The sequence below is a fragment of the Geotrypetes seraphini genome, chromosome 2 (genome assembly GCF_902459505.1).
Source record: "Geotrypetes seraphini chromosome 2, aGeoSer1.1, whole genome shotgun sequence".
In the NCBI taxonomy this organism is placed as follows: domain Eukaryota; kingdom Metazoa; phylum Chordata; class Amphibia; order Gymnophiona; family Dermophiidae; genus Geotrypetes; species Geotrypetes seraphini.
In genome coordinates this window covers 521,032,464-521,059,205 of record NC_047085.1, presented here as the reverse complement: position 1 = coordinate 521,059,205, position 26,742 = coordinate 521,032,464, and the positions used below count along the sequence as shown (strand labels likewise).

General features: G+C 46.9%; 1 protein-coding gene across 2 annotated transcripts; it reads right to left on the bottom strand.

Moving 5' to 3' along the window:
• LOC117354697 (oocyte zinc finger protein XlCOF6-like) lies at positions 1-25,870 on the bottom strand. Of its 2 annotated transcripts, XM_033932573.1 has the most exons (4): positions 25,135-25,870; positions 23,754-23,880; positions 20,742-20,861; positions 1-2,995 (listed from the first exon to the last, which is right to left on the bottom strand). In XM_033932573.1, the coding sequence occupies exons 1-4, from the start codon at positions 25,156-25,158 to the stop codon at positions 432-434; spliced, it is 2,835 nt and encodes a 944-aa protein (XP_033788464.1). In that variant the 5' UTR covers positions 25,159-25,870; the 3' UTR covers positions 1-431. The 2 variants fall into 2 exon arrangements, with proteins under 2 accessions (XP_033788464.1, XP_033788465.1); XM_033932574.1 differs by lacking the exons at positions 23,754-23,880; positions 25,135-25,870 and adding an exon at positions 3,086-3,156 and having other exon boundaries at positions 20,742-20,819.
• Positions 25,871-26,742: the final 872 nt, after the last annotated feature.

The following is a 26,742-nucleotide window of genomic DNA, read 5'->3' as shown; positions in this document are numbered from 1 at the left end:
ATTTCTCTCAACTTGACATTCCATTTTAACGATCTGAAAATTAACCAGTGCTGTGGAGTCGGAGTCGGAGGAAATTTCGGGTACCTGGAGTCGGAACATTTATCTACCGACTCCACAGCCCTGCTGCCGCTACTGCTACCTTACTGCTCTGGTGGTCTAGTAGCATGTTGGAGTCAGAATCAAACCCCAGTTGCTCCTGCCCAGCCCATGTCTCAAGTCAAAATGGCTGCTATCACTTTCAGAGACAGACTCACAAGATGGCTGCTGTGACCTCCAGCGGCAATTTAGGGATTTAAGGCAGCATGGGCAGGAGACAGTCTACAAAGTACCTGTTGATTCAGAGCAAGGGTCTTATTCTACGATGTGAATGTTTTGTGAATTTTTAGACAAATCTGATTGAAGCTTTTATTACCCTCTGTACAAGTCTATGATTAGTCTCCTCTATGGATCATTTGGTGATATTTTAGAGTTGAAAGCCGAGTGAAGCTTTTATTACACTCAGTACATGTAAACGGTTTTTGACCTGTGTGAATTCTTTGGTGTCTTCTTTGGGCTGAAAGCTGAGTGAAGCTTTTATTACACTCAGTACATGTATATGGTTTGTGTCCTGTATGAATCATTTGGTGACTTTTTAGATGTGAAAGCTGAGTGAAGCTTTTATTACACTCAGTACATGTAAATGGTTTGCACCCTGTGTGGATCACTTGATGTCTCTTTAGATCAGAAAGCTGAGTGTAGCTTTTGTTACACTCAGTACATATATATGGTTTGCGCCCTGTGTGGGTCGTTTTATGACTTTTTAGATGTGAAAGCTGAGTGAAGCTTTTATTACACTCAGTACATGTAAATGGTTTGCACCCCGTGTGGATCATTTTGTGGTTTTTCAGATGTGAAAGCTGAGTGAAGCTTTTATTACACTCAGTACATGTAAATGGTTTGTACCCTGTGTGGATTACTTGGTGTCTTTTTAGACGTGAAAGCTGAGTGAAGCTTTTATTACACTCAGTACATATATACGGTTTGTCTCCCACGTGGATCTTCTTGTGAACTGTTAGTTCTGACAGCTGAGTAAAGCTTTTATTACACTCAGTACATGTATATGTTTCGTCTCCCACGTGAATCTTCTTGTGAACTGTTAGTTCTGAAAGCTGAGTGAAGCTTTTATTACACTCAGTACATGTATATGTTTCGTCTCCCACGTGAATCTTCTTGTGAACTGTTAGTTCTGACAGCTGAGTAAAGCTTTTATTACACTCAGTACATGTAAAGGGTTTGTACTTCATGTGGATCATTTTGTGAAATTTTAGATTTGAAAGCTGAGTGAAACTTTTATTACACTCAGTACATGTAAATGGTTTGTACCCTGAATGGATAACTTGGTGTCTCTTTAGATCTGAAAGCTGAGTGAAGCTTTTATTACACTCAGTACATGTAAATGGTTTGTATCCCAAGTGGATCATTTTGTGACTTTTTAGATGTGAATGCTGAGTGAAACTTTTATTACACTCAGTACATGTAAATGGTTTGTACCCCGAGTGGATCATTTTGTGACTTTTTAGATGTGAAAGCTGAGTGAAGCTTTTCTTACACTTAGTACATATATATGGTTTGTTCCCTGTGTGGATCACTTGGTGTCTTTTCAGAACTGAAAGCTGAGTGAAGCTTTTATTACACTCAGTACATGTAAATGGTTTGTACCCCGTATGGATCAATTGGTGTTTTTTTAGATAAGAATGTTGTGTAAAGTTTTTATTACACTCAGTACAAGTATATGGTTTGTCTCCTATGTGGATCTTCTTGTGAAATTGTAGATCTGAAAGCTGAATGAAGCTTTTATTACACTCAGTACATATATATGGTTTGTGTCCTGTGTGGATCATTTTGTGTCTTTTTAAATGTGAAAACTGAGTGAAGCTTCTATTACACTCAGTACATGTAAATGGTTTGTCTCCTGTATGGATCCTCCGGTGAATTTTTAAAACTGAAAGCTGAGTAAAGCTTTTATTACATTCAGTACATGTGAATGGTTTATCTCCTATGTGGATTCTCTGGTGAAATTTTAGATTTGAAAGCTGAGTGAAGGTTTTATTACACTTAATACATGTATATGGTTTGTGCCCTGTGTGGATCATTTTGTGACTTTTTAGATTTGAAAGCTGAGTGAAGCTTTTATTACACTCGGTACATATATATGGTTTGTGCCCTGTATGGATCATTTTGTGACTTTTGAGATTTGAAAGCTGAGTGAAGCTTTTATTACACTCGGTACATATATATGGTTTGTGTCCTGTGTGAACCATTTTGTGTCTTTTTAGATGCGATACCTGAGCAAAACTTTTATTACACTCAGTACATGTAAATGGTTTATGCCCTGTGTGGATCATTATGTGTCTTTTTAGATGTGATACCTGAGTGAAGCTTTTATTACACTCAGTACATATATATGGTTTATGCCCGGTGTGGATCATTATGTGTCTTTTTATATGTGAAAGCTGAGTGAAGCTTTTATTACACTGATAACATATAAATGGTTTGACTGCTGTGTTGGTCTGCTGGTGGATTTGTAGAGTTGAAAGCTGAGTGAAGCTTTTATTACACTGAATAGATGTAAATGGTTTCTTATTTTTATAATCCCCTTTGTGCATCTGAAGTGCTTTCTGATGTGTTTTCCCTTTCTTCTTGCCATGATGGAACTTAGAAGTCACTTTATCACGCTTATGAATTTGGTAGGGTCTCTTTTCTAGGTGTTTCTTGTCTTCTGGGATGTTACCGAGGTCGCAGTCAGTTCTCTCATACTTAATGCCTTCATCTGTTGAATCTCCTGCAGGGTCTCTCTGTTCCTTTGATTCTTGCTCACAATTCTGTGCGTTTATCCTCTCAGGTCTCTGGGAAATATTCTCAAAGACATTTTCCGACTGTGTTTGGATTTGTTTCATTTCTACTGGATCTTCTCCTTCATTCTTTATTCTCTTCCATTCTTGTCGGACCTGATGATCTGATAGATAAAAACAGAAGACATTTCTCATGAGTTGGATAACAGCAGTGGCTTCTAAGATAGAACCTGTGTATAATGAGAGGTACTTACCTCGATAATCTTCTTTCTGTGAACACAGCATATGAGTCCTGACAAATGGATTGAATCCCCAGAATCGCGAGCTGTTGCAGAAAGAATCAATAATTTTATTCTTCAACTCCACTTCCTTCCCCAGTGGACTACACTGCCTCTCTATTCAGTATATACCAAAGCATTCGATAACCATTGCAATAGGAAAAAAGGAGGAGGAACTTTCCCCAGTCTTTTGTTCTGCTCTGCAAGAAGTAAAATGAGCAACGTTATTCAAAACATATCATATAAACAAGGTGGGATAAACCAAGTCACCTATCTGAGTACAACCAGCACTAACATTTATGACCAGTAAGAGGGAGAATGACACGATACCCATGCCCCCCCAAAATAATTTTCTTAGCCACCAACCCCGCCTTGCGCACATATAACTGGCCAACCCCAGGGGGAAATCGAAAGGCTTCATATTTATCCAACAGAAATCCCGCCGGAGTGAAAGGTACGGGACATCCCAAGAGACATTCCAAATAGCAGACCACCTGCCGCCAAAAAAACTTAACCACCGGACAACTCCAAAAAGCATGAAAAAAAAAGACTTAGGAGCGCTCTTACATTTTTTGCACCGATCCGACTCAGCGATACCGAAAGGGTCGGGATACGTTTAATAAGGTAACCTATATTACCTTAACAGACCTACCGTATTTTCGCGGATATAACGCGCACCTGTGTAAAACGCGCACAGGGGTATAGCGCGCAGAAATCACGATGATATGTACCAAAACTTTTCTATACCGCGCTCAGGCATATAACGCGCATGATGCCCGACGCTCCTTTCGCCCGCCCTGACTTTCCGTGCGCTGTCCCGACTCTCCGTTCACCCCCCTGACTTCCGTGCACTGCCCTGACTTTCCGTGCGCTGTCCCGACTCTCCGTTCACCCCCCCTGACTTTCCGTGCACTGTCCCCCCTTGAAGTCCTGTCCCCCTTGAAGGTCTGTCCCCATTCTGAAAGCCTGATGCCCCCCCCCCGACGTCCGATACATCCCCCCCCCCGGCAGGACCACTCGCACCCTCACCCCGAAGGACCGCCGACTCCCCAACAATATCGGGCCAGGAGGGAGCCCAAACCCTCCTGGCCACGGCGACCCCCTAACCCCACCCCGCACTACATTACGGGCAGGAGGGATCCCAGGCCCTCCTGCCCTCGACGCAAACCCCCTCCCCCCAACGACCGCCCCCCCCCCAAGAACCTCCGCCCGTCCCCCAGCCGACCCGCGACCCCCCTGGCCGACCCCCACGACCCCCCCCACCCCCCTTCCCCGTACCTTTGGAAGTTGGCCGGACAGACGGGAGCCAAACCCGCCTGTCCGGCAGGCAGCCAACGAAGAAATGAGGCCGGATTGGCCCATCCGTCCTAAAGCTCCGCCTACTGGTGGGGCCTAAGGCGCGTGGGCCAATCAGAATAGGCCCTGGAGCCTTAGGTCCCACCTGGGGGCGCGGCCTGAGGCACATGGGTCAAACCCGACCATGTGTCTCAGGCCGCGCCCCCAGGTGGGACCTAAGGCTCCAGGGCCTATTCTGATTGGCCCACGCGCCTTAGGCCCCACCAGTAGGCGGAGCTTTAGGACGGATGGGCCAATCCGGCCTCATTTCTTCGCTGGCTGCCTGCCGGACAGGCGGGTTTGGCTCCCGTCTGTCCGGCCAACTTCCAAAGGTACGGGGAAGGTGGGTGGGGGGTCGTGGGGGTCGGCCAGGGGGGTCGCGGGTCGGCTGGGGGGGCGGTCGGAGGTTCTTGGGGGCGGGCGGTCGTTGGAGGGAGGGGGGTTTGCGTCGAGGGCAGGAGGGCCTGGGATCCCTCCTGCCCGTAATGTAGTGCGGGGTGGGGTTAGGGGGTCGTCGTGGCCAGGAGGGTTTGGGCTCCCTTCTGGCCCAACTACACAAAGGTACGGGGAAGGCGGGTGGGGGTGTCGTGGGGGTCGGCCAGGGGGGTCGCGGGTCGGCTGGGGGACGGGCGGAGGTTCTTGGGGGGGGGCGGTCGTTGGGGGGAGGGGGTTTGCGTCGAGGGCAGGAGGGCCTGGGATCCCTCCTGCCCGTAATGTAGTGCGGGGTGGGGGTAGGGGGTCGCCGTGGCCAGGAGGGTTTGGGCTCCCTCCTGGCCCGATATTGTCGGGAAGTCGGCGGTCCTTCGGGGTGGGGGTGCGAGTGGTCCTGCCGGGGGGGGGGGGATGTATCGGACGTCGGGGAGTCGGCCGGGCAAGAGGGCTTGGGCTCCCTCTTGCTCCGATCGTGGATGCGGGTGCGGGTGGGAGCGCGTGCGAGCGGTCGTTCGGGGTGGGGGTGCGAGCGGTCCTGCTGGGGGGGTGAATCGGGCGTCGGGCGGGGTGGGAACTATGTTTAAAAACTTTTCTATACCGCGCTCAGGCATATAACGCGCGAGGGGTATGCGCGGTACGTAAAATCACGTATAACGCGCGCGTTATATCCGCGAAAATACGGTAATTCCGGTGCCCAAACGAGCACACAAGGCCTCCCAAGACCGAGGGGGAGCAAGAAGACAAAGCTTTATGGAGCGAGCTCTTATCTAATCTAATCTAATACTTTGCTTTGTATACCGAGACTTCAATCGAGGAAAGCTCATCTCGGTTTACAATAGTTAGTTTAGGTAATAAGAATTATAGAGAAGGAGATATAAAAGAGAATTAGTTACCAAAATGCCTAGTGAACAAGATAGTTTTCAAAGACTTACGAAAAAAGGGAAGGGAGACAGAGCTTCTTAAAAAGAGTGGAAGATTGTTTCAAAGTTGAGGGAACTTGAAGGTCAAAGATTGACCAAAGATCTTGACTCCTTTGATACATTTGCTAGAAGGACAGGATAGTTTGAATTGTTGGTCACTCCTTGCAAAAGAGAATCTATAAAGATTCCAAGATAAAGGAACTAGGGGAGTGAAAATACCATGCAGAATTTTAAAGATGACACAGGCACATTTGAACCGGATTCTGAAATACACAGGGAGTCAGTGAAGACTATGAAGCAATGGTGTCACATGGTCTAATTTATGCTTCCCAAAAATCAATCTAGCAGTAGTATTCTGGACCAATTGTAGTCTGGAAAGACAGGTTTTTGTAATACTAAGATAAATGACATTGCAATAATCAAGATGAGATAAAATGATTGACTGAACTAGAATGGAAAAATGGTGTTGATGAAAGAGGTGTCTAACATTCCTCAACATGCGCAAATTGAAAAAGCATTTCTTAATCACAGAGTTAATTTGATCCTTGAAAGAGAGTGAGGAGTCAAAAAGGACTCCTAGGATCTTGGCAGAAAACTCGATTTGTAAGGAGAATCCAGAAGCCAGTGTTACAGAACTAGGGAGACAAATTTGGGCCTAGCCATAATATAACATAGAAACATAGAAATAGACGGCAGATAAGGGCCATGGCCCATCTAGTCTGCCCACCCTAATGACCCTCCCCTACCTTTCTCTGTGAATAGATACCACGTGTCGATCCCATTTGGCCTTAAAATCAGGCACGCTGCTGGCCTCGATCACCTGAAGTGGAAGACTATTCCAGCGATCAACCACCCTTTCAGTGAAAAAGAATTTCCTGGTGTCACTGTGCAGTTTCCCGCCCCTGATTTTCCATGGATGCCCTCTTGTTGCCGTGGAGCCCTTGAAAAAGAAGATATCTTCCTCTGCTTTGATGCGGCCTGTGAGATACTTGAACTTCTCGATCATGTCTCCCTCTCTCTGCGTTCCTCAAGTGAGTAGAGCTGTAATTTATCTAGCCATTCCTCGTACAGGAGATCCTTGAGTCCAGAGACCATCCGGGTGGCCATTCTCTGGACCGACTCCAGTCTCAGCACATCCAACGGTAATGCGGCCTCCAGAATTGCACACAGTATTCCAGACGGTGTCTCACCATGGATCTATACAATGGCATAATGACTTCAGGCTTACGGCTGACGAAACTCCTGCATTTGCAACCTATGATTTGTCTAGCCTTGGATGAAGCTTGCTCCACTTGATTGGCAGTCTTCATGTCCTCACTGACGATCACCCCTAAGTCTCGTTCTGCTACAGTTCTTGTTAGGATCTCACCATTAAGGGTGTAAGTCTTGCATGGATTTTGGCTGCCCAGGTGCATGACTTTGCATTTTTTGGCATTGAAGCTGAGTTGCCAGGTCTTTAGACCAGCGCTCCAGTAGGAGTAGGTCATGCATCATGTTGTCGGGCATTGAGTTTTTGTCTGTTGTGCTTTTGCCCACTACATTGCTTAGTTTGGCGTCATCGGCGAATAATGTTATTTTACCTCGGAGCCCCTCTGCCAAGTCTCTTATAAAGATGTTGAATAGGATCGGGCCCAAGACCGAGCCCTGCGGCACTCCACTGATCACCTCTGTCATTTCGGAAGGGGTGCCGTTCACCACTACCCTCTGAAGCCTACCTCCAAGCCAGTTCCCAACCCATTTCGTCAATGTGTCGCCCAATCCTATAGAACTCATCTTGCTCAGCAACCTATGGTGTGGTACGCTATCAAATGCTTTGCTGAAGTCCAGGTATACGATGTCCAGGGACTCCCCAACATCCAGCTTCCTCGTCACCCAGTCAAAGAAGCAGATCAGGTTGGATTGGCAGGATCTCCCCTTGGTAAATCCATGTTGACGGGGATCCCGTAGATTTTCCTCGTTCAGGATCATATCCAATTGGCGTTTGATTAGAATTTCCATTAGTTTGCTCACTATTGATGTGAGACTCACTGGTCTGTAGTTCGCTGCCTCCATCCTTGATCCTTTCTTGTAGAGTGGAATGACGTTAGCTGTCTTCCAGTCCAACGGGACGCTACCTGTACTAAGGGAGAGATTGAAGAGCGCGGATAGCGGTTCCACCAAGACATCACTCAACTCCCTGAGCACCCTGGGGTGTAGGTTATCAGGCCCCATTGCCTTGTTAACCTTGAGCTTTGACAGCTCGCAGTAGACACTGCTGGGCGTAAGCTCAAAATTATTAAACGGGTCTACTGAGTCAACCCTTGTCTGTAGCTGAGGGCCGAGTCCCGGCACCTCACGGGTGAAGACTGAGCATAAATATTCATTTAACAGTTTGGCTTTTTCCGAGTCCGTTTCTACATAGTTTCCGTCTGGTTTCCTAAGGCATACTATCCCGCCTGAGTTCCTATTTCTGTCACTGATATACCTGAAGAAGGATTTATCTCCCTTCTGGATGTTCTTCGCTAGAGACTCCTCCATGCAGAATTTGGCCTCCCTAACTGCTGTTTTGACGGCTTTTGACTTGGCCAGATAGTCTTCTCTAGAGTCCTGTTTTCCCTGTTTGTAAGAGATGAATGCTTTTTTCTTCTCCTTGATGAGGTCCGAGATCTCCGCAGAGAACCACTGTGGCTTATTGTTCCTTCACCGTTTACTTACTGATTTAACATAGCGGTTTGTTGCTTCCTGCATGGTGGCTTTCAGAGTCGACCACATTTCTTCCACGTTATCGGTTTCTGCTTGGTTTTGCAGCGCCTGATGAATGAAATCTCCCATGTCTTCGAAGTTTGTGTCCTTGAATTTGAGGACCTTGGTCAGTGTGGTAGATTTAGTGAAACCTTTCCTGAGATTGAACCATACCATGTTGTGGTCACTGGAGGCCAATGTGTCGCCCACTGAGACCTCTGTGACATTTTCTCCATTGGTAAGTATCAGGTCCAATATTGCCTGATCCCTTGTTGGTTCCAACACCAGTTGCCTGAGTCTTGCTCCCTTCATAGAGTTTAATAGCCTCCTGCTGCTACTATTTAAATTTTTATTGAAGTTTCAAACAAAGAAATTAAGCAATACAACACATTAAATACTCATATAGAAAACAGTAAAGAACCACCAACTACCGGTGGTCTCCAGAGCTGAATAACATGCATATATCAAACAACCAAGTATTACCTCCCCCCCCAAACACTGTAAATACACATTGGGATCAATGTTCCCCCTCCCCCCCTCTAAAGTTAATTTCCGAGTAATAACATTCCAGGTGTGTATCGACTGCAAATAATAACCCCTATGTTTAGCCACATATAATTCCATTTTCCCCAATATAAATATTTTCACTCTCCATTCATTCAAATCTGGAACCAGGGAGTGCTTCCAATATTTGGCTATGAGATATTTAAGCGGCTGCTAGCCCCATTTGCATTAAATGGGTTTGCCATCAGAACTCACAGTTGTTAGACACCCCCAATAAACAATGTAGGGGGGTGACTAGAATCTTAACCCCCAACATGTGTGACAGGGCCCCCACTACATCTACCCAACAAGGGGCTAACACAGGACACTCCCACCAAATATGAAGAAATGTTACCACATCTTGATGGCAGCGCCAGCAAGTATCCAAGGCTTGGGGATACATCCTATGAATCCTCTCTGGGGTATAATACCACCGACTCAATACCTTATAGGCATTCTCTTGTATCAAAGCTCTATCCACCTCTAAACAAATGGTGTCCCATTCTTTAGACGTGAATGTGCAATGCAAATCCTGCTCCCAATAACGGCGGAACCACATATTCAGGATCGCCCGCCTTCTAAGGTACTGGTAGATAACAGATATTGTCCTGGGCACCTTCTGCAAAGTCTCCCATAATTGTTCCAATTGTTCAGTCTCAATAGGAGAAATTCGCTCCCATTCCCTAGCACGCAAATAATGAGTCACTTGCAGATAAGCCAAATAGTCTCCTGCCCGTACCCCATGGGTGCATTGCAAAGCCTCAAAAGAGAGCACAGTCCCCATCCTCAAAAAATCACGAAAACGCCGCAAGCCCAACTGTCCCCACCTCTCAAAGACAGGATTGGTCCGACCCGCCAAGAATTGGGGCTCACCCCGCAAGGAAGCAAAAGTGGAATAATCCAATCCATTATTACAAGTCTTTTTCAAATCAGCCCACAACTTGATTAAATGTAAGATATAAGGGTTATCCGTCTCAACTGCCCATTGTTGGACCGTCTGAGATGACAAAAGCCGTGTATTGAAACTACCCTGGGGTGCAAATGCCTGTTCCAACAACACCCCCTACTTATGAGAACCCAGCTCCCACTCCAATAACATCTTCATCTGGGCTGCCTGGTAATTGAAGATTACGAACCATCTTCCCCCCCTGAGCTCTACCTGCTCACATCACCTTCTGAGAAATTCTAGGCTTTTTATGCTGCCAAATAAAATCCCTACATTCCGCATGTAACCTCTTAAATGTCCTCACCGGTATGGGGACAGGCAGAATCTGGAACAAAAAGAGCAACCGGGGCAAAACATTCATTTGGAGGACCGCTATACGTACCCCCCAGGAGAGCCAAAGCCCCTGCCATCGTCGGAGATCCGACCGAATCTGTCGGATGGCCGGCCCATAATTTACCTCATATAAACAAGTCATGGTCCCCAGGCAAATAAATACCCAGGTACTTAAGACCCCTGGTTGCCCACTTAAAGGGGAACCGACGCCAAAGAGCAACCATCCCAGGCTCCCCAAGTGTAATTCTGATGTTCTTTTAAGTTTTATTTGTTGTGCAGAAGGTGTGCGGAAGAAGGGGTAGTCTTATATGGCGAGTATATAACAAACTCTATATTTTAACTGTAAAAGTTGGGGGGTCGTCTTATACGCCCAGTCGTCTTATACGCCGGCAAATACGGTAAGTTAATCTTAAAACCAGAAACTCGCCCATACTCCTCAAAAATATGCAATATTAAAGGCACCGTGCGTTTCGGCTCTACTATGTACAGAAGGATATCGTCAGCAAAGAGAGCTATATGATGTTCCATCCCCCCCACCAAAATCCCCTTTATAGTCGGATGATGCCGCATCATAAGCGCCAATGGTTCAATGTAGAGTGCGAATAGCAAGGGGGATAAGGGACACCCTTGCCTAGTCCCACGTGCGATTGAAAAGAAGTCAGTATATGCCTGGTTAATCCAAAGACATGCTCTTGGGGCATGATATAATGCTCGAACCCATTCACTCAACGGTCCTCCCATTCCCCATCACCGCCCACAGGAAGTCTCACGATACGCGATCGAAGGCTTTCTCCGCATCAACTGCCATCAATACCGCAGGGTCCTGCCTCTGCTTCACTTTCCACATCAAATGTAAAGTACGCCTAATATTATCTCCTACCTGTATCCGTTGAATGAACCCCTTGGCAGCAATTTTCCCCAGACGTAAGGCCAATACTTAAGCAATAATTTTTGCATCAACATTCAACAGGGAGATAGGTCTATAAGAACCACAGTTTAACGGATCTCTCCCAGGTTTTAGGAGAATCTCAATACCCGCTTCACCCATCGTACCTGGTAAGAGATTTCCCTGTTGAACCCCATTCACAATACATACCAAAAGTGGACCCACCTGATCTCCGAATTTCTTATAAAAGTGGCTCGTATAACCGTCCAGTCCAGGTGACTTCCCAGGCTTGGATCCCCTGATGACATCCAAAACCTCCCCCAACGTGATCGGTTCATTAAGTTGCACTTGATCCTCGGGAGACAGGACCGGCAAGCAAACCTCATCCCAAAAATTAGGTACCTCCACAGCCCCCCCATCTCCATCCCCGGTATATAAGCATCGACAGAAATCCAAAAAAGATTTCCCTATGGCCGCATCCGTGACCTGCAAATCCCCCCTCCTATCTCGAATTGCTGCAATAGAGGATTTTGCCTGTTTTATTTTAATGTTGCAAGCCAATTGGGCACTGCACTTATTACTATGCTCATATAAGGTAGACTGAAACCACTTACGCATATGATTATACTCTTCCATCTGAAGCTGAGTCAATTCTCCCCTTACCTGACATATTTGCAACAATAATTGAGAATCCGGGGATCGTTTATGAACCAGTTCCAAAGATATCAGACGTTCACGCAAGTCCAACTGCGCTCGAGCTCTATTATGTTTAAATCTGGCTCCCCACTTTATAAAAACGCCTGCAACACTGATTTCAATGCATCCTATAGGATCCCATCAGACACCTCCCACGTATCATTAAACTCCAAATATGTGTCTATACTCTGAATAACTTCTGCCACCACCTCAGACACGGTAAGCAACAAGTCATTGAGTCTCCAATATTGGGTTCCTCCCCTTACCCCAACTCCATCACAATCCACCGAAACTGGAGCATGGTCTGAAACTTGAATAACCCCAATTTCAGCCTCCCTAATCTTGTCCCATTGGTTCCTATGAACCCAAAGCCCATCTATTCGTGTACATGTATGTTGAGCATGTGAGTAATGAGTATAATTTCGTTGAGTCCCATGCAGAAGGCGCCTGCAATCCACTAAACCCAGGTACGCATGAATATCCGGAAAGCACAACTGACCCTCGTTGAAATCCCCCTCCCCCCTTGGAATGGTCCAATCTCCCATCCGAGAATACATTGAAATCACCCCCCATAAAAACCACCCCCTGAATAAACTGTAGTAACTCTTCCTTTAAGTGTCAATAGAATGCAGCCTGATTCACATTGGGACCATAAATGTTCACTAGTGTCACCCGTTGCCCCTGCAGGGTCCCTCGCAAAGCTAAACATCTCCCCTGGGGATCCCTATATACCTGATCTATTACTAGTCCCAGTCCCCTTTTCACCAAAATCGCAACCCCACCCGTTTTTTTTAGATATAGTCTGTCCCTGATGTGTCCAAACATATTCAAAAGCAGGGTGCCGCAATAAAGCAGCATCCTTAGGCCTCAAGTGAGTCTCCTGCAACATGCATATATCCCTGTGCAATCTCTTCAGTTCCCTGAAAACAATACTTCTTTTCCCTGGACTGTTCAACCCGTTAACATTTCATGACCCGATCCGCAGTGATTATTGTCCCCCCCTCATCTCCCGTAGTCCCCTATCAGAACCCATAGTATTCCCCACAACCCCCCTTCCCCCACACATGCTGATCTAGTATAGCCCAGACCAGCCATCGAGAAAGATTGAAGTCTCCCCCAAAAGGCATCTGACTCCCTATACTTCCCATCCACTCACATCCCCCATTAGATGATATGTTAGCATCTCCCACACATAAATTCAATAATACAATTGCACCCAACCCACCAACTCCCAGTCCTCACTCAAACACCCCAAACCACTCAGAAACCGCACCCTCACAGCCTTACTCCCAAAGAAACCCCCCCTTCCAAACAACCCCACATACTCCAAAGATTCCATGTCCCCTCACTTACTCCTTGACCTTATTCACACATCCCTCAGAAAACCACAATAGAGGCCAGAGAGTCAGCCCCCACTATCCACCACCACTTCCCCCTAGCACTGTACCAAAAAGTCCAATAGACCAAAATTTCACAGGTATAAGTGGGGACTGCTCCAATCCCCATTCCAATCGTCCACTACAGTCCGTTCCAGATGTTATCAATCCTTCAAGTCTCCATCGGAGTCAGCTTTTTAGTGGATCTGGTGACAGTACGCCAGGGCTCCCCTGATCTTCCCCCTTTCGAGGTGGTCGCCACCACCGGTTCAGAAGGCAAGTTATTGCAACCCAGTTCTTTCAACGCCAACCATGCATCTCCCACAGTGTCCACCCGGCGAGACTTGCCATTAACAGTCATCCACACTCCAAACGGGAACAACCAGCGATAACAATGCCCCCTCTGCCCGTAGCACTTGAGTCACTTCTTTGAAAGTCCAACGCTTCTGCAGTGTAATTAATGTCAGGTCCTGATAGACTCCCACTATAATCTCATGCCATTGAAATTGTGGTCGTTTTCGGGCCGCTTGGAGTATTTTTTCCTTTACTAAGTAGTCCCCAAAGCAAGCAATAATATCCTTAGGAACGCCCGATCTGCCCGCTCCCAAACCGCGATGGGCCCGCAAAAGGACAATATCAGCGGAGTCCATTGTCTCATCAAGTCCCAACAGTTGACTAAAAAATTCTTGCACCACTGCTTTGCAATCCTTATGCCTCTCATCCTCCGGTATTCCTTTAAAGCATAGATTGCTCCTGCGGGACCTGTTTTCCAGATCCTCGATTTGAGCCTGTAACTCTGCCATCTCCTTCACATGCTGGGCCATCGCTGTCTTTGTTTCCTCCATTGTATCCTCCAATCAGGACACATGCTGCTCGGACGCCTCGACCCTACCTCCCAACTCCCTAACTTCTGCCCGGAGCTCAGCCATCGCCGTCTTAACATCATTTCTTACCCCCTTCATCTCGGCCTTGAGATCTTGAAACCAAACCTCCAGTGTCACTTTTAATGCAGAGGTACTCTCGTCTGGAAGAGCAGAGGCCTGCGGCTGCGGAGATTTTCCCGGAGACTGCGCCATCTTGTGTTGCACGGAAGGCAATGATGCTCCCTTCACCGTCCGTTTGCCGCTCGCTGCTTCAGTAAAACAGAACTTTTCCAATCTCCGGTGACTCGCCATACACTCACATCCACCCAGCGCCCGCAATCAGGAGTAATGCTGCTCGCGGGAAGTTGTTTATGCACTCGTAGCTCACAATTCACCCTGCCATTCGGTTGAGTGACGTCACTTCCTCCCCACCATAATATGTTCTTATGTGAGCCAAGTATAGGTCAGTCAAGCCATTGTGACGTCACTGATGATGTTGGCTCTTAGGCACTGGTGGAATGAGGCATTATGACATCACAATAAGAGCTCTGTAATGTTGCTACGCTTTGAATTTCTGCCTGGTACTTGAGACCTGGGTTAGCCACTGTTGGAAACAAGATACTGGGCTTGATGGACCTTTGGTCTGTTCCAGTATGCCAATTCTTATGTTCTTTAGTACAGGACAGTCAAGCCATTGTGACATCACTGATGATGTTGGCTCTTAGGCACTGGTGGAATGAAGCATTATGTCAACACAATCTCAGCGCTGGAATTTTGCTACTCTTTGGATTTTTGACAGGTACTTGGGACTGGGTTGGCTACTGGCTTGATGGACCTTCGGTCTGTCCAAGTATGGCAGCTCTTATGTTCTTAATAGTACCTATGATCACTTCTGTGGTCAATTCTGAAAACGACAAAACAACAAAATCCAAATAGTACCAAAAGATTCCGCACAGGAAATAAGCAGCAAAACAACAGGAGAGATTGTGGAACAGAAGATTAGATGTACCAGTTTATAGTTTAATTAGCGTTCGAATAACTTTAAAACAAAATTCTTAAAAGCAATCCACAAGTGACCCACAGGATAAAAACCAAATAATGTATAAAATAAAAATGCCTTCCTCAGGAGTCGTAAAGGGTCCTTAGCTGTCTTAAATATAAAAACATAAAAGCCACACAAGACTCCAATGTAGGTAATGAAGGAGTCCGAGTTGAAGTACTGATTCCTTCTGCAACAGCTCGCGATTTGGGGTTTTAAACCATTTGTCAGGACTCATTCTTTGTGTAACAGAAAGATAGGTTATGTCGCACCAGGAATTGGTCAGTTTTCCTATTTGGAAATTATTTTTAGCATTTCTCTCTGTGCAAGTTTGTGAGCTGTTTCATGGTAATGGCAGTGTGGAGAGTTAAGGGACTCGATTCTCTCAAGAGTGCCATAAATCAGAGTGCTCGAATAGTAATCTATAGGTTTTGCATGTAGGTATAAGAATCGCCTATAGCCCACTGATGCCCTGTCTATTTGCACACCATGCCCTCACACTTAGGCACAATTTATTCCCTAGGCTGTATGTTAACGCACACAGCCTAGGGAATAAATTTCTAGAACTAGAAACAGAAATAGTTAATGCAGACATAGACATAGTAGCAATATCCGAAACATGGTTCACAGACTCTCATGGGTGAGATATAACCATACCAGGATACAACCTGATTAGACAAGATAGAGAGGGTAAGTTAGGTGGTGGGGTAGCACTTTATATCAAAGAGAGCATTAAGACAACCAGGATCACAGATGTCAAGTATACTGGGGAATCCATCTGGGTAAACTTGGCCAGAGGTGGAGAAAAATGCCTGTACCTTGGTGTGGTATGAGAATATCACCTTACGGGGGGAGGCTGTTCTATTAGGAGACTTCAACATGCCTGATGTAGACTGGAACACACTATCAGCGACAACTTGTGACAGCAGGAGGATATTAACGTCCATGAAGGGAGTAAGGCTCAAACAAATGGTACTAGAGCCCACTAGGGCCCAGGCCATCCTGGACCTGGTACTTACCAATGGGGAAAGCGTCTCGGACGTCTCGGTGGGAGAGACGCTAGCCACCAGTGACCATAACATGGTATGGTTTAACCTTAAGAAAGGCTTCCCTAGATCACAAACAAAAACAAGGGTACTCAATTTCAGGGGCACTGACTTCGCACGCATGGGAGATTTTGTCTACCAGACGCTGCAGGTTCAAGAAGTAACTGATAATGTGGAAGCTATGTGGTCAACCTTGAAATCGACCCTTCATGAGGCAACTATCCACTACATAAAATCGGTAACCAAACAACAAAGAAAAAGGAAACCCCAATGGTTCACAGATGAGGTATCATACCTCGTCAAGGAGAGCATTTCTATCATACAAACGCATGGGGGAAAGAGAAGCAAACATTGAATACATGACAAAGTCTGCAGCGGTCAAAACAGCAGTCAGGGAGGCCAAACTTCGTATGGAAGAAACTCTAGCGAAGAACATCAAGAAAGGGGACAAATCCTTCTTCAGATACATTAGCGACAGGAAAAAGAACACAAACGGGATAGTACGCCTTAGAACGCCAGACGGGAATTATGTGGAAACTGACTCCGATAAAGCCAAACTACTGAATGATTACTTCTGTTCAGTCTTTACCTGCAAGGCACCAGGGCACGGGCCTCGGCTGGATGCAAAGCAAAGCATGGATGACCCATTTCAGAAGTTTGAGTTCACGCCAGCTGATGTTTACAAAGAACTGTCAAGACTCAAGGTGAACAAAGCCATGGGACCGGGACAATCTGCACCCAAGAGTGCTCAGAGAGCTGTGCGATGTTTTGGCGGAACCGTTAGCCATGCTCTTCAATCTCTTCCTAAGTACGGGGAGAGTCCCCCTGGACTGGAAAACTGCCAATGTTGTTCCTCTGCACAAAAAGGGTTGCAGAGCGGAGGCTGCGAATTACAGACCAGTAAGTCTCACATCAATAGTGTGTAAACTCATGGAAACTCTACTTAAAGGGAAATTAGACACGATATTGGATGAGGGGAATCTGAGGGATCCCTGTCAACATGGATTCACTAGGGGCAGGTCATGCCAATCCAACCTTATCAGCTTCTTTGACTGGGTGACAGGAAGCTAGACTCGGGAGAGTCTCTGGACATAGTGTACTTGGATTTCAGTAAAGCCTTTGACAGTGTCCCACACCGTAGACCAGGGGTGCCCAACACGTCGATCGCGATCGACAGGTCGTTCGCTCAGGCGACCCCAGTCGATCGCAGAGCGGGTTCCCTTCTTCCCTTCTTTTTTTTCCCATCCTGATTGGCCCGCCTCTTGAAGAACGCCGGCCAATCAGAGTGCTGGAAGGGCGGGATGAAGGGTCGGTGGGGGATGGAGCTCAGCGCACCACAAGAAATAGAAGCGTCTGTAATGATTGAGGTAAGAGCCGAGGCCTAGTGCTGCCCGATATACAATTTTAAAACCCCCAAAATCGGCCTCCCAATCAGTGGCGTACCGGGGGGGGGGGGCGGTCCGCTCCCGCCCCCGCCCCGGGTGCACGGCTTGGAGGGATGCACAGCCGTACGGTCCTCCTGCCCTTCCTTTCCCCCGGTCCGCGCTCGGGGCTCGCACCTGCCTGGTCCTGTACCGCCACCCAAATGGTGCTGTTGGTTATCGCCAGACTCGCAGCAGTTGACGGCACCATTTGAGCGTCGGTGCGGGACCAGGCAGGCGCGAGCCCCGAGCGCGGACCAGGGGAAAGGAAGGGCAGGATGACCCGGACCTGGCCGGCTGTGCACCCCTTCTAAATCCATTGTACTTGTCTTTTATTCAGTTCCACTAATGAGCATTGTGACACATGGGGCAGTTCTTGGAGGTATGTCTCTTCTGCATTTCTTTGTTTTCCTGTGCCTAAGTATTCTAATAATTTAACTTCCTTGTTCCTGTGGGGATCTCCAAAGGGGACGAATGGGAGACAGCCGGTGGCAGGTGGTACTTTAGCAATTCTTGCAGGTTGCCATAGGCCTCAGGTCTTCCCTTTGTCTGGTCCTGCCCCTCCTCTGAGTCAGAGACAGGATTGGGGCAGAGGGAAGACAGCTCCTGAGGCCTATGGCAACCTGCAAGGATCGCTAAAGTACCAGCGATCCTCTCTGCAGACTGCTCTCTGCTGGAATTAGGTAAATGGATGTGGGGAGGGCAGGCCTTCGGGAGGGGGGGTGCAGTCCTTCAAGGGGTAGTGCAGGCCTTCAGGGGGGAGTCAACCTTTGGGGGGGAATGTGCAGACCTTCAAGGGGGGGTCAGGCCTTCGGGGGAGGGGGGGTGTAAAGTGAAACACATGTACATTTCTTTTTCTGGGGGCCTTGGTGTAGAAGTACATGGAGGGAGGGAGAGAAGGGGTTCAAAGAGACGTACATATGCCGGACTTTGGGGAAAAGAAATAATGGGTCTTAAAAATAGAGGAGAAGGAGAGAGATGGTGGACAATGGGATTTAGGGAGGGAAGGAACAGACAGGGAAGAAGTTGGAAACAAGGGATGGTATGGAGGGAGGAATAGAGATACTGGATAGGAAGGTAATTGGGAAGAGAAAGGGAGAGATGGTGGACCCTGGGGGGTGGGGAAGGAGGGAGAGATGAAGGATGAAAGGGTAGTTGAGAACAGGTGGATCTGTGGATGGTGATGAAAAAAAGGAAAGATGCCAGACTTGGGGGGAGGGAAGGGAAACAGAAGGGTTGGACAGAGATGGAAGATGGATGGTTAGCATGGTGAAAGAAGAAAACAACAAATGGGCAGGAGACCCTGGCAAGTGAGTTATCAGAAGACAACCAGAGCCTGAGACCAACAAGATTTGAATAATGTCCAGACAACAAAGGTAGTAAAAATGATTTTATTTTCAATTTAGTGATCAAAATGTGGCCAGTTTGAGAATTTAAATCTGCAGTCTATATTTTGCACTATGGCCCCCTTTTACTAAACCACAATAGCGTTTTTAGTGCAGGGAGCCTATGAGCATTGAGAGCAGCGCAGGGCATTCAGCGCAGCTCCCTGCGCTAAAACCCGCTATTGTCTATTTTTGTATGGTTGTTACTGAAGTGACATTGCATAAAGTCATCTGCCTTGATCTCTTTGAAAAAAAAACCAGAATATAAATGATAATTAACATTTTCTCTGCGTACAGTGTGCTTTGTGTTTTAAAAAATTTTATTGTTGGTAGATCATTTTGACTTGGTCATTTTAAAAGTAGCTCGCAAGCCCAAAAAGTGTGGGCACCCCTGCCGTAGACTATTAAACAAGATGAAATCGATGGGGTTAGGTGAGAAACTAACGGCATGGGTCAATGATTGGCTGAGTGGAAGACTTCAGAGGGTGGTGGTCAATGGCACCCTCTCTAAGACATCGGAGGTGACTAGCGGAGTGCCGCATGGCTCAGTCCTGGGACCATCCCTTTTTAACATATTCATAAGGGACTTGACCCGAGGGCTTCAGGGAAAAGTAGCGCTGTTTGCTGACGCCGCCAAACTGTGTAATATAGCAGGTGAAAGCGATCTCACGGATGGTATGGCGCAGGATCTGATCAAGTTGGGAAACTGGTCCTCCACATGGCAGCTGGGCTTCAACGCAAAGAAGTGTAAGGTGATGCATCTCGGCAGCAGAAATCCATGCAGAACATACACCTTGAATGGAGAAACAATAGCTACGACCTCAGAAGAACGGGACTTGGGAGTAATCATCAGTGCAGACATGAAGGCTGCCAAACAAGTAGAGAAAGCCTCATCCAAGGCAAGGCGGATGATGGGATGTATCAATAGAAGCTTCGTCAGCCGCAAACCTGAAGTCATAATGCCACTCTACAGAACCATGGTGAGACCTCATCTGGAATACTGTGTGCAATTCTGGAGGCCACATTACCGGAAAGATGTGCTTCGAGCTGAGTCGGTCCAGCGGATGGCCACTAGGATGGTCGCTGGACTCAAGGGTCTTTCATACGAAGAAAGACTGGGCAAGCTGCAGCTCTATACCCTAGAGGAGCGCAGGGAAAGGGGTGACAGAATCGAGACATTCAAGTACGTCACAGGTCGTGTAGAGGTGGAAAACGATATATTCTTTCCCAAGGGACCCTCGGTCACAAGGGGGTATTCACTGGGGAGGGACATGGACGGGGCGCAGTTACAAGCTTAACTTACAGAATACGCTCTACATGACGTGTTAAAGTGACACATTGAAGTGTTCGCATTTATGGAAGCCAGCTGGACAACATGCAGAGAGAGACCCTGCTACTTCCCAGGCTTCTGCACACAGCCCAGGATCTGGCACCACAAAACATGTCTTCCTTTTAACTCCCTCATGACACAGTTTTGAGCTTCAAGATTTCTGACACACGTAGGAAGTTACAGATAAAGAGGAACCTGGATCTTCCCTCTAACTCTCCTGAGTTAACACTGAGTGACCCATAGGTTAAGACTTCGCTTACAAACCAAGTGATGGATCCTCATCTAGAAAGGGGTAGAACCCCCCCCAGCAGTTACCCTACAGAAAGTGTTTACCCCAGTCCCTCTTATTACTGCACTCACCTGAGCAGCTGCTTTCCTCAGTTTCTCGTTCCTCTGAGCCTGGCTCATCCCTGAGGTAAGGCTTTTCCTCTGGTTCGATGTGGGATATAATCTTAGGGGTGAAGGTAGGAGAACCTGTTGCTGAGGTAAGAAAATTGCATTAATTTTCTTAAGTTTTATATCTCATAAAAGTAACATAAACACTCTTTCATTTTTTAGTATTGTAAACCGGCTAGATGCATGTCGATGGTTGGTATATTAAAATGAATAAAACTTGAACTTGAAACTCTTTACTCATCTTTATGGGAAGATTAGGTTCTTACCTTGATAATCTTCTTTCCAGTATATGGGTACAGTAGTCTGGACTATAGGTTTTATCCCCCTAATCATGAGAAACAAGCAAAAGGCATCAGAGCTCTAGAAGGGCTTTCTAACCCAAAAACCCTTTGGAGGGACCAGAGGGGATTATGCCTAGCGCTCCTGTGCCCACTCTCATGTGCCCTGCAGTACGTGGCGTACAGACACCATCTGCTAACCATCCACCGTAAGTCTAGCATGATGTGAGGCAAAACAGTCCGAGGAGTCCATTTATATTAATTTTAAGTCAAATGGAGTTGTTTTTGAGGAAGATGGAGGTGGATTGAAATGGACTGAAAAATCCAAGATGACAACCACAACCACAATTTTGTAGCAAAAACAGCCGGAAGGGCAAAAAAAAAAAAAAGTAGAAAAGGTTTTTTTTGGAGGTGGGGGTACCTAAATCCTCCAAATGTCCATTTTTAAACCCCCTAATGTATCCCACAGAAAATAATAGACAGCAACTGGGTGGGAGAGGGGGGTATGCAGCCAGCACCCGTGAATCCCTCAGGACTGCACTTAAGCACCTGACTAAACAGGGGCAAGTTGCGCTCTAAGGGGACCAAACCCAAAGCTGTCCAGAATATTAGTGCAGGCCAGCTAGGCAAGTGCTCTAAGAGAAGAGCTGCCCCCCAGCTACGGACCTCTAATTACAGAATCTGTGTCTTCTTCCAGGCAGAGATGCCCTCTAAAAGTACTGGGGATCTCTTGGGTACCAGAAAGCCTCCCAGAAATCAGATTTTAAAACTCCAAAAATAAAAAGTCAGATGCAGAGCGGAAGAAAACCATCTTTGCAACCCGCTTGCAAAAGGAAGAACTGAGGGAGAAGGGAACTTCCCAGTGACACAGGCACTAATTCTGCTCTATCGTTTTTGAGATACGGTGACCAGAAATGCACACAGTATCCGAGGTGTGGCCATACCATAGAGTGATACAAGAGAATTGTAACATTTTCCATCAGTTTGGCTCATAGTGACAATGACTTTGCATTGTCTACTGTCACTCCTATTTGAATATGACCTGAAGAAGGAATGGGTAACAAGGCAAAGCTTGTTTTAATTTTTTTGTTGCAAGCACTCTGAAGGTCATGTGTCTACTGCTCTCTGCTTTTGTCTCTCATTTTTAAGTCCACAATAACTTGCTGCTTCAGCCTCAAAATATCACAAAGCCTGCAATGATCAAAGTATGTTTTTTATTTAATCTGCAGTTCTATACCACATAATGTCAGTCTTTGTATAACTCTGAAGAATAGATTTCAGAATGGTGATAGCGATACAGAATTAAGTTTCTTCACATCAATACAGAAGTCAAAAGGAGAAGTGGTAAATGTTATAGGTGAATCTCGGAAAGAGACCAAGACGTGACATCGGGTTTTCAGGATTCATCCAATGAATATGCATGAGATTATTTGCATGCACCGCCTCCATTGTATGTCAATAGATCTCATGCGTATTCATTGTGAAAATCCTGGAAAGCTGTCTTGGCAAGGGCCAAGGTTGGTCACCCCTGGTTTAGCTCATCTACTGAATCCCTTGCTATAAATGTCACTGCACGCCACTACTGCAACATAAATTTAACTTTCCTTTTCTCTTCACCTGTTTCCACTCCCATACAATGCTCATAATTTCTCCTCTTTATACAAAGTGTATTGCCTCACAGCTGCAATTTTAGTCATCCATGAGAACTGCTCCAGTTTCCTCAACACTCCCTCCTGAACAGGGAACTTGTCCCCTCTCCAGTGTCTCTCCAGCTCACATCTAGCTGCCACAAGATAATAATCTTCAATATTTAGTTGGTCTTCTAGGTCTGTGCCCCGCTTTCCACCCAATAGGCAAAACACGGGTCCAACTCCAGAACTTCATCCGTTATTTCTCATACCTGTTTAATGACTGAATTGATGACCAGTATTTGCAGGCTTTAGTACATGTTCACCACAAGAGATAAAAATCCCCATTACCTCCACAGCCCCTCCAATATCTTCCATCTCCCTTCGGATACCATATCTGAAGCTGTACTGGTGTAACAGAGATTTTCTAGAGTAACTTCCAGCCCGTTTCTTGATCCCTTTCCTATGAATTCCTCAAATTTAATAGCATCCTGCACATATCCCTCCTGTTCACGTCTCACTCGGTATATAACTTACTCGCTTGTAAAAAGTGGATAAAATCAGCAGCTTCAGACCATAATGTTCCCTCAAGTTCCAAATTCCCTCGGACTTCCCTGATCTGTAGTCACTTAACACCTTTGTTTTCAACTTATCAAACTCCCTAAACATAATCCCAGGCACAAATTTTGATTTACATCTAATGGCGATTAGCCCAGAATATCAATTGTCATGTAATAGTGTATCCCTCACTTTGTCCTAGATATCCAGTATTAATTGGGTTCCTAATTAGACTCCCCTATAAGAGCCTAGCAACCCACAACCTGTACTTTAAAGCAATTTCTCCTAACATTTCCCGTTATAATTTGACTTTTTCTCACCTTCTGTGTGACATGCTACAACTGCCTGGAATGGTGCCCCCCCCCCCCAAGATATACCTGTAGCTCTCTATGTGCAGGACAGCAAGACACTCACGGTCTCATTTGTGTTCATCATACGAGACAAACATAATCAAAACTGTCTTCATACTGATGCCCCACTACTGCTAATAAACATGTCAATGTATCCCTTACCCAGTGAGATCAGGGTCTGATAATTCTCCTTCATCACCTCTCTGTACAGCTCCTTCTGCTCTTCATCTAAATACTCCCACTCCTCCTGGGAGAAAGAGACGGCGATGTCCTCAAACGTCACCTGCATCTGAAATAGAACCCAGAAACACACTCAGCATCTTCCAGAAAGAGGCCTCCCAGGGTTGGTGCTCCTTGGGGAGGAGGAAAATTTGCTGGGTCTGCATCATTCACAATCACATAACGCAGAGTCCTAGAGTCAGATTGGATTTCAGGAGACCTCTCATTAGCGCAGAGTGAAAGATTTATGTGTGTATATAATTTGCAGTTAGTAATTCATCATCCCAGAGCAGGACGACAGCAACTGAAACCAGTCACACTCAAAATCTAATCTTCTATTTCTGCATCGCTCATACCTAGGTAGGCTCAAGGCGACTTAAAGAGGGGGGCGAGGGGGAGGAGAGGATACACGTGATTAAGTGTCAAATAGATGAGTTTTCAGTTTCTTCCGGAATATGGTGTGGTTAGGTTCCGGTCCTGGTCATTTCGGTAAGATTTCAGTGAAATCTCCCTTTGTGAGCCTCTGATCTCTCTCCTTGCCCTCAGAGCCTTTCCCCAGTCCCAGCAGCAAAGAGACAGAGTCTTGCCTTTGGATGAAATGAGCAGACCAAAAAAAGGCCAGAGCAATTCCGGCATTTAAGTTTCAGGACATGTCTCTGGCCTTCCTTTGGGGTGTTTCTGCTGAACCTCCTACCTGGCCGGTTGGAACTTTTTTGACAATCATCTAGACCTAGCAGCGATGTGACTGAACATCACAAAACCTGTACACGTTCAGACTAAGAAGAGCAGTAAATTAGAGCTTTAAGCGTTTGAAACTTCCAGAATCGGGTCTCCTGAAGCAGACAACGAAACGGGGCCGCGTTGGGACCCCTCAAACCACATTGAAAAGATAAGTGAACATAGTGGTGGCAGCGAGATTGTTAAATTAGAGAAGACAACAAATATATTTTTTGCAAGTGGAGAAGGACTTTATTGACTTTCTACAGCTGAGTCTGTACTGCGATGACTGGAAGGCGAATTCTTCATAGGGAGGTTTAACAGCTTTTCCTTCAGAGTTTCAGATCTCTGAGCTTACTTTCACATAGTCAATTGGGTCATACTTCATAGACTAGCTTTCATTTGAAGTCCTTACTTGGCTTCTTTTTTGTTTTGATAAATTCAACCCTGACTTTCTCATAAGGAACCTCCTGCGGGCATTTCCCTCTCTGCTTTTGCAGTTTGTAGGAGCCTTTCTCTGGCTGGGCTGAGACCTGGTCTCTGGAGCTCTGTTGCTGACTTCCGGTGGATCTGCCAATGAACCGGAAGTGGGGGGGGAATCTCCTACCTGGGGAGAAGCTCCTGCGGGCATTTTCCTCTCTGAATGAATCTGGGGCTCTTTCTGTGGCCGACGCTTTGGAGAAAGGACAAAAGGGCAGAACCTGAGCTCTGGGGCCGGAAGTTGCGGCTTAAGCCGCCAATTAAAGGAAGTTGCAAAGACTCGTTTCCTGTTGGCTACCGGCTGATGGCGTCACGAAGGGGAGGCGGAGCTCCACACCAAGCACTCGGGGAGGCCTGGGCCTTCCTGCAGGGCTCCACCCCCTTCAGTGCTGATTGGTCAGACAGTTGCTGGGGTTGAAGACTAGTTAAAAAGTCCCGCCTACTAGCACGCAGTGTTCTAACTAAAGCTCCGCCTCCCTTTTGTGATGTCAACAGGAAACGAGTCTTCTCGACTTCTAACAGGAACTTCCGGCTCTGAATCTCCCTTTCCGCCCTTTTCTTCTTTCTCCCTCGGCCACATTCATTTCTAATGGTAGAGCAGCAGAGAGGGAAATGGCTGCAGGAGCTTCAGCCCAGGTAGGTCTTGTGGTAAAGGAGAGAGATCAGGAGTCCCACAAAGGGGGAATTGGAACCTAATGTGCCTGTGTACACCCCAAAACATCTCCTCATGCCTAACTGAGCACCAGCCCTGGGACCACTCTTAAACTGCTCCTCTCCCCGCCCCAGGAACATTCTGACCAATGAGTGCCAGGAGGAGCCCAAACCCCTCCCTCTGTCTCAGTGCTACAGGACGGAACGTTTGAACTAGTCTTCCACCCCCAGCAACTATCTGACCAATCAGCACTGAAAGGGGCGGGCCCAACAAGAAAGCCCTGCAGTTATCCTTCTTCTGACCAATGGGTGCCAGGAGGAGCCCAAACTCCTCCCCCTGTCTCAGTGCTACAGGACGGAAAGTTTGAACTAGTCTTCCTTCCCCAGCAACTATCTGACCAATCAGCACTGAAAGGGGCGGGACCAACAAGAAGAGACTGTGCCTCCCTCTGTCTCAGTGCTACAGGACAGAACGTTTGAACTAGTCTTCCACCCCCAGCAACTATCTGACCAATCAGCACTGAAAGGGGCGGGCCCAACAAAGCCCTGCAGTTATCCTCCAGCCCTCCAGCAGGACTTCCAGCCTATCCTCTCTCCTTAAACTCCTCCTCTCCCCGCCTCAGGAACATTCTGACCAATGGGTGCCAGGAGGAGCCCAAACCCCTCCCCCCTTCTCAGTGCTACAGGACGGAACGTTTTAACTACTCTCCCACTCCAGCAACTATCTGACCAATCAGCACTGAAAGGGGCGGGACCAACAAAGCACTGCAGTTATCCTCCAGCCCTCATGTAGCAGGAGTCAGGACTTCCAGCCTTTGCTCCCTCCCTCTTTAAACTCCTCCTCTCCCCGCCCCAGGAACATTCTGACCAATGAGTGCCAGGAGGAGCCCAAACCCCTCCCCATGGCTCAGTTCTACAGGACGGAACGTTTGAACTACTCTTCCACCCCAGCAACTATCTGACCAATCAGCACTGAAAGGGGCGGGACCAACAAGAAGAGACTATGCCTCCCTCTGTACACCATGTGCTGCGAGTGAAATAGAAGTTGCTTACCTGTAACGGTAGTTCTCCTTGGACAGATGGA

Coding starts and splice junctions, on each gene's coding strand:
- LOC117354697 (XM_033932573.1), bottom strand. CDS start 25,158: ATGCCCGCAGGAGCTTCTCCCCAG. Junction 23,881..25,134: donor CCGCAGGAGCTTCTCCCCAG/GTAGGAGATTCC, acceptor GTTCTATTTCAG/ATGCAGGTGACGTTTGAGGA. Junction 20,862..23,753: donor TCAGACCCTGATCTCACTGG/GTAAGGGATACA, acceptor TTCTTACCTCAG/CAACAGGTTCTCCTACCTTC.